Raw genomic sequence first — 15,744 nt, 5'->3', positions numbered from 1 at the left:
TCAATTTTATTTGTTCAATCTCATTTACATTTCTCATGATCTATAAGAAATTTTGCGCATCTAAAATCACGAACGTCTTCTACGCAATTTTATCTTTCAAATGAGATCCATGATGACATACTTTCGAGCTCGTCATCACACAAGTATTTATACCTCGTCATTTAAGTATTTATACCTAGTATTTTTCACATATGACACTGCTGACATTTAAAAGTATTAATATCAAGTATTACAAAAATTTATACCTATGCACGGAAGTATTTATACCTATGTGGTCAACTATTTTTGTTAGGGAAAGGTTGATGCAGGGACGATTAGGGAAATATAATGCGGAGATGCGGGGTCCACGATTAGAAACAAAATACTTACAAGTATAATTATAAATACTTGCACGATGAGGTATAAATACTTGTTTGATGATGAATCCGAAAGTACGTCATTATGAATCTCATTTGAAAGATAAAATTGCGTAGAATACGTTCATGGTTTTAAATTCGCAAAATTCCTCGTGAGCAATGTGGAAGATATTGAAAAAAAAAACTCATCTCTAAAAACATGTATGATTCTGCTCCCATGTAGTTTGAGTGGTCCCTCTATATAGTTATATCAAGTTAGACATGCAAGTATTAATATCTTAATTTGCAAGTATTAATTTATTATCTTCCAAATATTTATACCCACGAATTTAATTAAACTTGGAAGATCACAGTGTTGTGAATAAATTTAATTAAACTAGTTAGTTAAGTTTGTTTATGGGAAGTTAAAATCTGTTTAAGAGATGGGGGTACAATGCGGGTACTAGAGTGTGGGGATTGAAATAATTATTCTATATTTATTTATTATGTTATAACGTATTATTATGATTTTTAAAATTGTTAGCTTTTTTTTAATATTTAAAAACATCATATATATAATAATATTTAGATAATAGAAAAAATGAATTATTCATAAGAGAGGGTATTATTATTTCCTGTAATTCACATACATATAATCAAAATTACTAATTCAAATCAAATATTTTTGGAGCCTAATCTCCAGTTTAGGAAAAAACTAATTTTTTATTTATAATATAATCAAACAAAAAATAAATAAAAGCAATTCATTTCTCAGAGAATTTAATATATACCCAAGCCATCAAATATCATTGGGCTCTATAGGCTTTGGGGCACCAGGCCATTTGGAGGCCGTAGAATATATATGGAATTTTCCCAGACACATGATATGTTGTGGTTCTTTTTTTATTATTCTATAAATAAAAATTTCGTTGAAAAACTTGTATATATTGGATGAAATGATAAATTTGTATATTTGATTTTTAAAATAATTAAAAAAGTAAAATAAATAAATAGAGATAGAAAAAAATAAGCTTTAATAAGAATATTACATATTATAAATGTTTTTTGAGAAAATTTACTATTTTGAAAGTTTTTACGAGCACATGTGAAATTCCTATTCCCACCTACATTGATTAATTCATCAATTAACATCCTATATTACATATTATCAGTGCAACACTTTTTTGTAATCTCCTTATTTATTCTTGAGAAGTACTTCAAACTATTCAGCTAGGAAGCTATTTAAATAAGATTAAAAAAAAAAATACTGTTTTTAATATTCTTAATTAAAAGTAGAAGGTGGTAGTATTGCATCCATGCATGCCCAATACAATATCCGGATTGAAAATTAAAATCTACTTATAGAAAAAAACCAGTGGCTAAAATTTGAATTTACATAAATTGTTGTAACAGTATCAAGTATCAGTAGTTAAATTGTTGACCACTTGACTTTAGAAGGTTTATAAATTAATTTTAGTGCATTCATTTTTTTAATACTTTTTGACCACTTGACGTTATACAAAATTAATTCTAAAATCTAAAATCTTTACATGTAAATTCATCACTCATGAAGTAAATCGGTTTCAACGATTTTGATTAATTGTTTGAAGTTAATCTAATAGATTTTGGAATTAAGCTCACAAACACTTTGGTGAGCTTAGGAACACCATCCTTTCTACTCTGTTTTCTTTCTTTTTCTTTCTAATATTCTATAAATAAAAATTTGGGAGAAAAATATTATATATTGGATTAAATGATAAACTTGTATATTGATTTTTAAAATAATTAAAAAAGTAAAATAAATAAATAAATAAAGATAGAAAAAAATTAAGCTTTAATAAGAATATTAGATATTATAGATGTTTTATGAGAAAATTTACTATTTTGAAAAAGTTTCTACGAGCACGTGAGAAATTCCCCCTAAATTAATGAATTCACATCCTCTGAGATATCTCATATTTTGCGTGACTTTTTGGAAAATCTGAACTGTTCAAATATGTTCTGCACGAATCTCGAAGCTCAAATACTACTGGCCCCGATTAGGCACCGGACATGCATGTCCGGTCACTCAAAAGTTGAGATATCTCAGAGGATACGCAATCTAAATTAATTATGACTTCATCAATTAACAATTTAACATCCTATAGCTTTCAGTTAATTTATAAATCAATTATATATGGGAGCTGATAATAGTACCTGTGCTACAGCACCCGCACTGTATTCGTAGGGGGGACCACCGAAAATTAAATGTTAAAATATAACTTCTTGTGGAGATTGCAGAAACTGCACAATCCGAAATTTTTTTTCCTAAAGTATTAATACCTATGAACGGAAGTATTTATACCTATGTACAAAAGTATTTATACTTATGATGTGAACAATTATTTATTTTGTGGATTATGTAGCGCCAAGATAACATTACCCGCGCTACAGTACCCGCACAGTACTCGCGCTACAGTACTCGAGGACCACCGACGTACTTTCAGGCTCGTCGTCACGCAAGTGTTTATACCTCGCCGTACAAGTATTTATGCCTACACTTGCAAGTATTTTTTACATATGACACTGAAAGTATTAATATCTAAATATTGAAAGTATTTATACTTATACACTGAAATATTTATACCTATGAGGTCAACTATGTTTATTAGAGGAAAGTTGACACGGGAATGATTGGGAAACTCGAAAAAAGATTATCATAACAAGTTACGCATCAAAGTATTAACATCTTACTTTTTTAAGTGCTAATATCTTATCTTCTAAGTATTTATATATACGAAGGTATAAATATCTAAGTATTTTTTACATATGACACAGAAAGTATTAATATTTAGACACAGAAAGTATTTATATCTATGCACTGCAGTATTTATTTTTATGAAATCAACTATTTTTGTTAGAAAAAGGTTGACGCGGAATTAGTGCCGGGACATTGAAAGGGGAACCATATAATTAGTGAAGACCATAGAGAAAGAGTACTGCTAGGATTTTAGAATAATAATTAGTTTAGACTATATATATAATATATTTTTAGAATAATAATTAGTGGAAACAATATAATTAGTGGGGACCATAACACATTATTTTTTTAAGTCCGGATACTGTAGCACGGGTACAAAAAATAATTATTCATTATATATTCACACCGCCGATCAGTGCAACACATTTTCGTAATCTCCTTATCCTTGAGAATTAAAGTACTTCAAACTATTCAGTTATCAAGCTATTTAAATAAGATTAAAAAATTACTGTTTTTAATATTCTTAATTAAAAGTAGAAGGTGTTAGTATTGCATCCATGCCTAATACAATATCCGGATTGAAAATTAAAATTTAATTATAGACAAAACCAACGGCAAAAATTTGGATTTACATAAATTGTTGTAACAGTATCAAGTATCATCAGTATTAAATTGTTGAAAATAAAAGTAAATCGTTGATTATAATTTTGTACTAATAATGGTTGCACTGATAATTTTAATAATTAGAACGATTTGTTGAATTTGAAAAAGTTGATTGTATAATCAGCTTATATATGAAAAAGGGGTCAATTGTAACATTATAATTTATCTAAACTTTTACCAAATCAATTAGTTATCTCGTATGGAGTTCCTTCATAGACATTTTTATTTTTCATTCTTAAGCTTTATATAGCTAATATTTTAATTTTGTTCAATTAGTCATGGAGTGGAGCCTTATCTCCAAAGTTTAAATAGAGATTGATCAAATGAGCAATCTTCTATTTTTATGAAAGACGGATTGGTTATGAGAGAGAATTTTTTTTTTTTTCTCTCTTTGTGATGTACCAGGGAATGCTTCAAAAACATTTTGTGCAAGTATGAGTAGAACATTTCACAAGGAAATGTAACAGTAAATGCTTCAACCTAATGCAGCCAGTATGAAAAAAAATAGTGAATTTAATAAATATTATTATTTTCCCTCTTTGCGAATGTGAAGACTGATAATAGTTGATTAACTCAATGTTCCAATTTTCTTAATCAAAATTAACTGTAAAAAGTCACCGCTATCCTTCACAATTTTCCTAATATTGTGCTCCAAATCTGTGCCTTAATCGTCAAATTTCCAAATACATCACCATAGAACATCTAAAATGTACCAACAAAGACCATTACAAAGGAATGTATAAAGCCAGAGAAAGATGTGCAAAGAGGTTATATTAATTAACAACACAATGAAACACAGCAAACTCCAAACTAGAAGAATTGAAATTATAGGTTATTTTTATAGCTAGAAAGTTTAATTAATTGTACCAGAAATCACAGCTAACAACAAGCGTGATGTGGTCATTGAACAGAATTAAAAAAAAAAAGAGAAGTTTTACAGGCAACAAATGAAACTTAGAACAGAAAGATAGCTAAAGAAATATATAGCATTAAACTAAAACAATTCTCAAACTTGTTAATTGAATTGAAAGATGATCGACAAACTTAGAGAATTACAATTTTTCCTATGGCCTTTACAAGCATACCCAAAGTTGTGACTACCTCACTGACCGTTTCTTTACTCTCCTTTTTTACCCTTATCTCCAGAGTCTCAAGGAAATCACGTTAATATGAAAAATGTTCTGGCAACGCTACTTCTGCAGCAACTTCACTCTGATTTGGTGATGGGCCACACTGTCTCCTACTGAATGTCTAGTGATAGTTGACAATAAAATGTTAGTAAAACAGTAAGATAGTTTCCCCAATGCTTGTGATTTTGCGCAGACAAGTGATCAAGCATTAGATTGCATCCTAAACATTTAACTTTTCAGTATTAAAAGATGTATGTTTGTAAGTCCATTAGTTGTTCAATTACAAAAACAATTACTACTTTCTCATTATCAGTCTTCAGAATTTGAACCAATCAGCTGCTGCAGTAATATATGTTATATGTGGAATATGCTCGCATGTATTGTATATGTTAAGTTTTATTATTTCAACTATATTTGTATTAGTGATTCAATACCGCTTGTATGTGTATTTGTTTAATTTCTAATATATCTTGTATCTAAGACTATTAGAGCATTCTTATTTGTGCCTAAAAATAATAATGAACATTATAATTTGACCAATATCCATCTATATTTGATCCATTTATGTCTATGATTTTTCACCTTCAAGTTATAAAAGTGTGAAATTGATAAACAACATGGTGGTTCATAGGAGGTGAAATTGATAAACTAATTAATTTTTTCTTGGTATTATATATGTAGTATAATTCAATTTGAAATTTTAGATTTTAAATTTAATTAATTAATAGTATCTTTTGAAATCCGGAGTAACATCCATCACCTCATCTGCTATATCGATTAATTGTTTTCTCACAACAAAAGGTGATGTTTGTTAATGTTTGATATATATTTCGGTGGAGGTAAGAGAGACAATATTCTGAAATTTCTCTATTCAATCTATATTTTCTCTATTCCTGTCTTATTCTCTTACATACAAAAGACTCCTTACACATTATATAAACTCATAGGAACTTTCTAAACACTCCACTATTACTAAATGACATTCAATCATCTCATTAACTCTCTCTTTTCATATACACGATTTTAATCTTTCAAGACAACCTAGAAGACCATAACATACATCTAGAGAATTCCAATACATTAATAACAATTCTAGAGAGTTTACACATTAACTAATATATTTGACTAATTGACCAACTAATTAAGTTTATTATTTTCAAGAATGTTAACTTGTATTTTTTCATCAATAACTTCTAAAAATAGACAAAGACTATGGATAATTAGTATGTAGTTTTGATAGATTAATATATAATTTGGAATTTATATTAGTTTTGACACAAATTAATTATGTAATTTTAATATGCATCCAGAACTCGTAATTTTGACGGCTATCGAAATGAAGCCAAAACTCGTAATTTAATATATATATATGTAATTGACATGATTTAAATATATGTAAAAGTTCATATCTCCTAATTTAAACATGAATAAATTAAAATTTCGCACATTTAATTATGATACCAATGATCATAGACATTGAGCCCTCCTCGATCAGTCCTCAGTAACATATATCTGGTCTGACTAAATTTGTGCTAAAAAATTGGTGTCCAACCTAAAATTAAAAAGCAAAAACAATTTCCAAATTTTTGAGACCTCTCTACGGCACAAATAATAAGTGAATGTGGACACAACATCAATAGCAAATGGACTTCTCACAAGACAACTCAACCACTCAGATGCAGACGTCATTAAAATTGCACGTGTTTTTTATGCTTGTGTTTTTGCACGTGTTTCTCACATGACAACTCAACCACTCACAGGACAACATCAATAACAAATTGCACATGTGTTTGTAGGTTGGATTAGATGCACAATGTATAATATGAATTGGTATCAGTAGTTTGGTACCAATTCATTTATATTTTTTGTTTCAGCATGAATGAAATCGGTGGGTGTACTCACTTTAATAATATAGCAAAGATCAAAAACACAAAAGCAATGCTCTTCCGATATGTTTCAAGTGGAATATTTTTGCAGTTTGCATATAAGTCATAATCATATTGTAACTGATCCATTATACATATCTTGTTGATTGTTTCATGTGGTAGTCTGATAATATGACGGGCGGTTCATGTGGTAGTTGAAATGCCGGTAAGCCTGGTACTTGGACACAAGGTGACAGTGGTTAGAATGGCTATAGGCCTGGTACACAAGGTGACAGTAGCTGGAATGCTGGTAGGCCTGGTACCTGGAGACAAGGTGATAGTGGTTGGAATGGTGGTTGGCCTGGTACACAAGGTGACAGTGGTTGGAATGGTGGTAGGTCTGGTGCCTGGACACAAGGGGACAGTGGTTGGAATGCTGGTAGGCCTGGTACCTGAACCCAAGGTGATAGTCATTGGAACAGTGGTAGGCCTGGTACACAAAGTGACAGTGGTTGGAATGGTGGTAGGACTGCTACACAAGGTGACAGTGGTTGGAATGCTAGTCGGTATTGTTGTGTTTTGAGATCCGTGAAGAAATGATTTGACTGTATGAATTTTGCGCACATCAACTCAAAATTTTAGATAAACCAGAAGATGCGAATTCATGGTCTGCAATAAAATAAAATAAAGTTCGGTATATGTGGAATATGGTTTGTGCATGAAGTTATTTAACGAAGGTATATGGGTGGCTAATCGTCCTTAATAGGATCTTAAAAATTGACAATCTGATCAGGCATGGTTGGCATATGGTTAACATATACTGTGTAAGATGGGATCAGAATCGGTAAGACACTTATTCAATGATTGTGCATTTTTGAGGGCTCTATATGTACAGGTGGCACACAAAACCAGTACACTGGTACACACCATGCTGGTACCGGCATATGCAATAATTGAACAGGATAACATGGAGAAGGAGAGGAGCATCTTGCTCATAGCACAATTCGTGTTATGGAGGGAGAGGTGCGCAAGGGAGGCCCTCCTTGGGAACGAGTATTGTATTTCTCTTCTTTCTTCTAATTTTCTAGGTTTTCCCTCTCTGTCTTGTCTTTCCTTTGTGTTTTCTTGTTTTACCAGTAAGTTATTACCTCAAAAAAGAAAAATTATTAAATAATTAATAAGGAAATAGTGTCAAGTGTTGTAGAATTTAAAAGTGTAGATTACACAGTTAGGTCAAGTGTTTGACGCCGGTGCAATTCGAGACTTTTATTCTCATTTCATTCTGAAAAATTGTGTTGTGGAATTTGGATAGAAAAATTCATTTAACACATTTTTGCTCTCCAAATCACCAAAATCATAAAAAACAAAACTTATGACCATTAAACAAATCAAGTGATAAATGTTAAAAAAAATAGTTTTGATGAAGGAAATGTCTTATTTGTGTGCACGTTCATTAATTCCACAACACTTAGAATTATTTACTCAAGTCTACTTGTCAAATAAGTTAGTGCGATATTGAAGACATGAGGAACAGATAAATAACTTTATTGATATTCAAACAAGCAAAAGAGCTTTCATGCCCAAACCAAAGTCCACGTACACCCGGACTCCATTTTATTTTATTGCGGATCTGCTTCATGGGCAACGATCCATAACAAGCACAAACAAAACAAATTAAGATAAAAAGGGAAACCAAGATTAGGATTGTCAAATTCCTAACTTAGAACCCCTACAAAAAGTGCAAAGATGAAAAGGGAAATGATCTCTTAGGAAGTTTGTCTTTATGTCCCAGAATTAAGTTGTTGTCACAGTGCTCACGCTGCCACTTGAGCTGCCGGTCATTGTATTAGCCTACCTCAAATAGGATTAACAATAAATAATATATCAGTAACATTATGATTAGGGTTCATATGCAAAATGCTTAATTTTATCCATTTATAAAGTAATTAATTAATCTTTAATAAAACAGTATTACGACAAAAAATTAAATGGTGTCAGTATCTAAAATCTTACGTACCTTGACGTATACTCCAATTCTGTCAAGAACATCCCCTGCGCTTCCATGGAAACCAATAATTTGACCACCAAATGCTGGAAGCTCGAAAGGAACTCCTACGTTTCCTCCATATGGTCCAAAACTTCCCAAGTTTGTCTCAAATGTAATTGAATTAATAACAGTGGTTGGAACGAGATCACCAATGTGGCCTTTAACGGAGGTAATATACTCAGAAGGCTGAAGTTGGAACTACAAGACCAATAGCATATAATTAACAAATTAAATAATAAATATCATAAACTGCCCTTTTGGTGGCTACAATTCAAATGGTCCTGATAACAGTACTAGGATAAGATGTTCTCCTTTTCATTTCATTATTCTTCTGCAATGGATTAATGTGGTCACAGCGTAAAGAAATGCAAAAAAAAGTACCTCTACCAATTTTCCCGGCGTGCTGCCCCACATCCCAGCACTTTCCTCACGGCCATCACGTATGAAACTTACACCAAAACTATTAATAACTGTGCTAACACGAACACTTATCTTAACAATGCGACTGATACCATTGGTATCCATATCGAACCTTGTCCCGCCATGGCCACCAACTGGCCCAATTTTCTGTATGAGAACTTGAGTTGGCACCTTCATTAAATAAACACAGTCCACTCAATATCATTATCATATGAAAATATACTTGAAAATTAAATATTATATTTTTGAAAATATTTTTTCAGTTTATTATATAAATGGAAAATTAAATGATCAGAAGATTTGGAACCATCTGTCTAAAAGAATATTGAAAAAAATTCACAATAATAATCATTTTACATACCTGTATGTATACTCCAATTCTGTCAAGAACATCCCCTGCGCTTCCATGGAAACCAATAATTTGACCACCAAATGCTGGAAGCTCAAAAGGAACTCCTACGTTTCTTCCATATGGTCCAAAACTTCCCAAGTTTGTCTCAAATGTAATTGAATTAATAACAGTGGTTGGAACGAGATCACCAATGTGGCCTTTAATGGAGGTAATATACTCAGAAGGCTGAAGTTCGAACTACAAGACCAAGAGCATATAATTAACAAATTAAATAATAAATATCATAAACTGCCCTTTTGGTGGCTACAATTCAAATGGTCCTGATAACAGTATTAGGATAAGATGTCCTCCTTTTCATTTCATACTTCTTCTGCAATGGATTAATGTGGTCACAGCGTAAAGAAATGCAAAAAGGTGGTACCTCTACCAATTTTCCTGGCGTGTTGCCCCACATCCCAGCAGTTTCCTCACGGCCGTCACGTACGAAACTTACACCAAAACTATTAATAACTGTGCTAACACGAACACTTATCTTAACAATGCGACTGATACCAGTGGTATCCATATCGAACGTTGTACCGCCATGGCCGCCAACTGGCCCAATTTTCTGTATGAGAACTTGATTCCTTGTGAGAGCTGGAGTTGATGCCTTCATTAAATCAACACAGTGAACAAAAGTAATGTTAGAAGATGATTAATAAATCGGAGGATCCTTTTGCCATTATTTGGTCTTAACACTCGTTTGCCACAGAAAACCAACATTTTGACCTCTGTACATATAAGAAAAGTAAGCACTTACCATTTCTAATAAAATTAGAGCACACTAGTGAGGATGGAGTTATCACTGTGTTAATTTGTGGATTGTTTTGGTGTGTAGGATGTTGGAAATTTCGGAAGGATACAATGAAACAAAGAGAAGAAATTTGCTGCTGAAATTAACTTCTATTGCTTGATTAAATTCGATTACAACATGCTGAATTTATAGCTCAACAAAAATACTAAATCTGGAACATCTAAATTTAGTACCCCACTACCTATCCTTCTATTACAAGCTGAACCTACTTGTCTAATTATAGAACCCACTAACTCCTACACGCTCCATGACTAATTATAGCACTCCAAATATAAAGATACGAATTTAGACCAACTTTCAACAGAATTCTAAATGTGGAAAGCTAATTTTGGATCAACTTTCAACACTCCCCCTTGATTCAAAATTGGTTTACTCCAAGCTTCAACATCATCTTCTTCCTCAGCAGTCTTGATATTTGCATCCTTATTGGTTTGCAGATTTGAATCAGACGAACTGGGCATCATTTTTGGCCCTACATAGGTGACTGTGCTAACAGGCAGGGTTGTCACTTTCTCCTGTTGTGAGGGATGGCATCCTTCACTCTTGTCAATAACAGCTTGCTCTTGGTTTCTTTCACCAACCTCGACAGTTACCTTCTCATGCTTAATAACAGTATCTTCTGTGATCACCTTTTTCAAAATATCTCCCGTAATACTTTTCATCTCCAGAAAACCTCTTCCATTTCCAAAGGAACCAAACACTTGACTTGGCATATCACCTCCTCTTTCCATGATTACCTCTGCTTGGGTTAACAGGTCTGGAGTCAATCCACTGCCATCCGGTGCTGGAATTCTTACTTCTCTCTTCTTATCAATATTCCTTCCTTTTGCAAACTCTTCTTTTTCTTCAACTACATGATCTTCCTCCTCTGTGATTGTAGGCTCCTGCTCAGGATTGACTTCTACAATATGTAGTCTCATCAAGGAAAGTCTCTTTTCTTCTTTCTCTGCCTCCATCTGTACAGGCTGGTCGAAACATGATTCTGCCATCCTCAGCACTTGTGTATCAGTAATGGTAACCAGATCCCCATCATAATCCTTGTACTTGATCAGCACAGATTTTAATGAAGGAAACATCTTTGTCACAATATCTCTCAACACCTTGAAACTACATTTTTCTGGCATCTGAGCCAGCCGTATATCTTGGTTGTACACCAACTTCAATGGCCTCTGATGAATGAGCCCTACATTCTCCACCTTGAGGGCTTTTTCATCAAACAAAATATTTCTAGTCACCATGATTTTGCTACTTTCTGGACTGCTGCCACCATTATCTCTTGTGTGCACTGCTACTGTGCCCTTGTTGCTTGCATCAATCTTGCTCTTGGTGTATGCCATGAAGAGTGTCGGTTGGTCATTTTCTTTTACAGCATAACTTGCTTGATTCTCCTCCCTTTGTTTCTTGTAGCACTTGGATTGGTAGTGCCCAAACTTATTGCAGTAGTAGCATTGGATGTTCTTCTTGGCTTCATGGCACTCAGATTGATAGTGCCCAAACTTGTTGCAATAATAGCACTGGATATCCTTCTTGGATTCATCATATGATTGACTATTTTTGGCAGTGTTGCTTTTGCCTCTTCCTCTTCCTCTTCCCTTGCCGAAATTGCCTCTGCCTCTACTTCTTGACGTCTCCCTTTGCATATAAAATGCCTTGTCATCGCCTTTATCTTTAGCCTTTGACATCCTTGCTTCATGAGTCTGCAGTGATCCCATGAGTTCATCAAAGGTGTAGGTTGCTAGATCTTTGGACTCTTCAATTGCTGCAACTACATGATCAAACTTGGGTGTTAGGCTCCTTAACACCTTCGCCACCACAGTCTTCTCCTCCATGGTGTCTCCAAATACTCGAATTTGGTTGACCACCCCTTGTACTCTTGAGAGGAAAATCTGCACGGATTCCTCCTTGTTCATCTGCAATGTTTCAAAGTCCCTGCGTAGGCCTTGAAGTTTGATTGCCATGACTCGAGTACTCCCTTGAAATGCTGTTTTCAGGGTTGTCCACGCCTCCTTTGCGTTGGTGGCTGCTGCAATTTTCGAGAAGATGGTGTCATGCATTGCTTGTTGGATGAAGAATAGCGCCTTCGCATCTCGCTTCGCTGTTTCTGTTGGTGTGGGATCTGCGGTCGGTGCTCCCGTCTCCACCAATTCCCATAGACCTTGCGACTTGAGCAAAGTTCGTATCTTGATGCTCCAGAACTCGTAGTTGTCTCCCTTGAATAGCGGAATCGACGGATTTGAAACGCTCATGTTCTCTGCCATGGTCGGATCTGCCCTGATCTCTAACCTTTGGCTCTGATACCAATTTGTTGGAAATTTCGGAAGGATACAATGAAACAAAGAGAAGAAATTTGCTGCTGAAATTAACTTCTATTGCTTGATTAAATTCGATTACAACATGCTGAATTTATAGCTCAACAAAAATACTAAATCTGGAACATCTAAATTTAGTACCCCACTACCTATCCTTCTATTACAAGCTGAACCTACTTGTCTAATTATAGAACCCACTAACTCCTACACGCTCCATGACTAATTATAGCACTCCAAATATAAAGATACGAATTTAGACCAACTTTCAACAGAATTCTAAATGTGGAAAGCTAATTTTGGATCAACTTTCAACATAGGATAGAGGTCTCTGGATGGGTATATATATACTAGAGATGTTCCAACTTTTCAGATTGGTCCATTTGAAAGTTATAATTTACAAGTATCAAAACACATAGGCAAACTTAATAACTGCATCTGGGTGGTTTAATTAGATAGCTGTCATGGGGAAGTCCACCCTAATAAGTTTTTGCAAAAAGAACCATTGGGGAACCCCAAACTGATGTTGTGTTCACAGTAATTCAGTTCTAACTGTGCGTTCAAGCGGGACCGTTGATATCAATCGGTGAGGTCCTTCAATTAATAAATTTAAATAGTTAGATACACTACTACAAAAAAACTCTTTCATATCGGTTAGAATCGCATTCCGCCATCGAGATCCGATGCGATGCATATCGCTCCGATAGGAAATGTAAATACACTAACATCGGCTAAAAACAGATGGCGTTAATCAATATACCATCGGCAGAGGTCGTTCGGCCATTGGGTGGAACGTACCCAACGCCATCGCTTTTGTTTGGCAATCGATGGTAAATGTGATTGACTGTGGGTCGCTACGCATTCTATGGCATCGCTTGCAATTTTTTTTCTGCCGATGGTAAATGCATCGTTTTTGGTTTTATTTGCGTTGCCGTTGTTGTCTTAGCTTTGCATCTGTTTTTAATTTGAACCGTTAGTGATTTATATATATATATATTTCTATTACACCCCACTTAGGAGCTAGCTAACCTCCATTTGCTAGCCCTTTTTTAAACCTATCATTTCAAGCAACAATTTTAAACATGCATTCAACCAAATATATAAATATACAACATGCATAATGCATATTGTACCCAGCAACAACATACATGTCTATAACATGACAACATTATAGATTACCAACAAACCATATATATAATTAACTGTATATATCATTAATTGTACGAGCAGAAATGTATGCATCCTCTCACAACAAGTCATAATTATCATCAGCAAAGCTTTCACACAATTGTACCCCTGATTGTACCAATGAAAAAAATGTACATCATATATGTATACCAATAACTAACTGTTGTTCCCAAGTGCCAACAACAAAAATGTACATCATATATGTGTACCAAAAATTGACCAAATTTCAATTCAGACATGCCTTTGTCGAGGAGGTAAAACATGATCCAAGAAGTACTTGCACCATGTTGTACGGATCGCATATAGATCACTTTCCTGGTACGGCCTACTACTCAATTTGGCCTACATGAACGAACCCCGAACATATTAACAACATATACATATATATTATATATAACAAATGAATCTGAAAACATGCATGATAGATAGATCAAAACGGGTGATTAATTGGCAAACCTTTGGAAAATATCTAAAATAATTTTTAATGATGAACTCCATGTTCTTCACCACAAAATAGTCGTATTCCCAGTCTTTCACTTGACTAGGGCACTGAAATGTGTATTATTTTAAACAAAATATAATTAGTACTGCAATTGGATATTACAATAAATTAGAATAAAAACTCATATTGGAATATTTTCTTACCACATAGTCTCTAACATCCAGGTTCCTCCTCATGGCCTGCAACTTGTTTTTATTCCTTAGCAAGTATTGCCGATGAGCCCTGGAAATAATACTAAAGGTCAGTATGCAGTACCTAGAAGTATGTTAGATCAGTGTTTTGTGTTTTAAAATATGTACATGTATTTGAATTACTTTCTAAGGTAATGAACAATAAATCTCTGTCTGGATGTGGTAACGAGTCCAGCTTATATACAGCAAAGCTTTGTGGCATTATAACGAGAAGCACCCAATGGTTACTACAATTGAAGCAAGAAAAAAAAATCAATACAAACTTGGTAAAAACAGACAATAAATTACATGAGTAGAATTAATTAACATCTTACTATTGGTGGTATGGTGCAAATACAAGTTTCCTTGCCTCATTCTGTAGCAAGGCATCAACCAAGTACTCCTTAGCAGTTTCATTGTAATGGGTCATATATGTTTCACATATCAAATTTTGGGTCTACAAAAAAACAATGTTATTATTGTTTTTCTCAAGTGGAGGAATTATTGACCTGCAATACCTGAAAATAACAAGTTTCAAATTGCAAGGAAAGAGTTAATTTCTGAAAGAATAAAAACCTTTAAAATTCGAAAGACTCACAATGTCCAGACTTGTAGAATAGAGACGTCAAGCCCCCCGTACGTCATCAGGTCCTTGATAACTTGCAAACCCACTGACATTTGAAAGCCTTGAGGCTGCAACACTCTAGGTTCTACAAGCAGAAGAATCCTGCTTCTCCATCCATTGGCACAGCAAGATATCTGTCAAGTAGCATTTGGAATTCAATTCCCAGTTCTTTGAACTCCGTCTGAGTGACAAGCAGTTCCCGACTGCCTATGGATAAAGAACCCTGCTCCTTGACCATTTCAGCGGCCAAATCCTCGACCGCCGTATTTGCCAAATCCAACAACCTGATCTATATCTACACACACACACACACAATGGATGTATCATTATCATAAGTTTTATAAAGAGAGTAAGCTAGTTTAATGTAGCTGTTGGGATTTAGGCATTTCTATTTTCCAGATATCCCATTCTTTCAACTGTAGCAAGCCCAAATTATTGTGTATTTTTGTTAAATAACCAAAATTGTGTTTATTGATTTTACCTCATCACTATCCAACTGTATCCCGTTCTTTGGCCATTGAATGCAATTTGTTAAGGCATCACAGAGT

General features: G+C 33.9%; 1 protein-coding gene across 1 annotated transcript in view; it reads left to right on the top strand.

Moving 5' to 3' along the window:
- LOC144560662 (uncharacterized) overlaps positions 1–7,204 on the top strand; it is a 32,913-nt gene extending 25,709 nt beyond the window's left edge. Inside the window, exon 3 of the mRNA XM_078309920.1 lies at positions 7,152–7,204. Coding sequence (XP_078166046.1) covers positions 7,152–7,189 — 38 coding nt within the window. The 3' untranslated portion in view covers positions 7,190–7,204. The remainder of the gene's footprint in view (positions 1–7,151) is intronic.
- The last annotated feature ends 8,540 nt before the right edge of the window (positions 7,205–15,744 follow it).

This window comes from Carex rostrata, chromosome 1 (assembly GCF_964058835.1).
Source record: "Carex rostrata chromosome 1, lpCarRost1.2, whole genome shotgun sequence".
Taxonomy (NCBI): Eukaryota; Viridiplantae; Streptophyta; class Magnoliopsida; order Poales; family Cyperaceae; genus Carex; species Carex rostrata.
The sequence above is the reverse complement of the archived record's forward strand: the minus strand, read 5'-3'. Positions and strand labels throughout refer to the sequence as shown.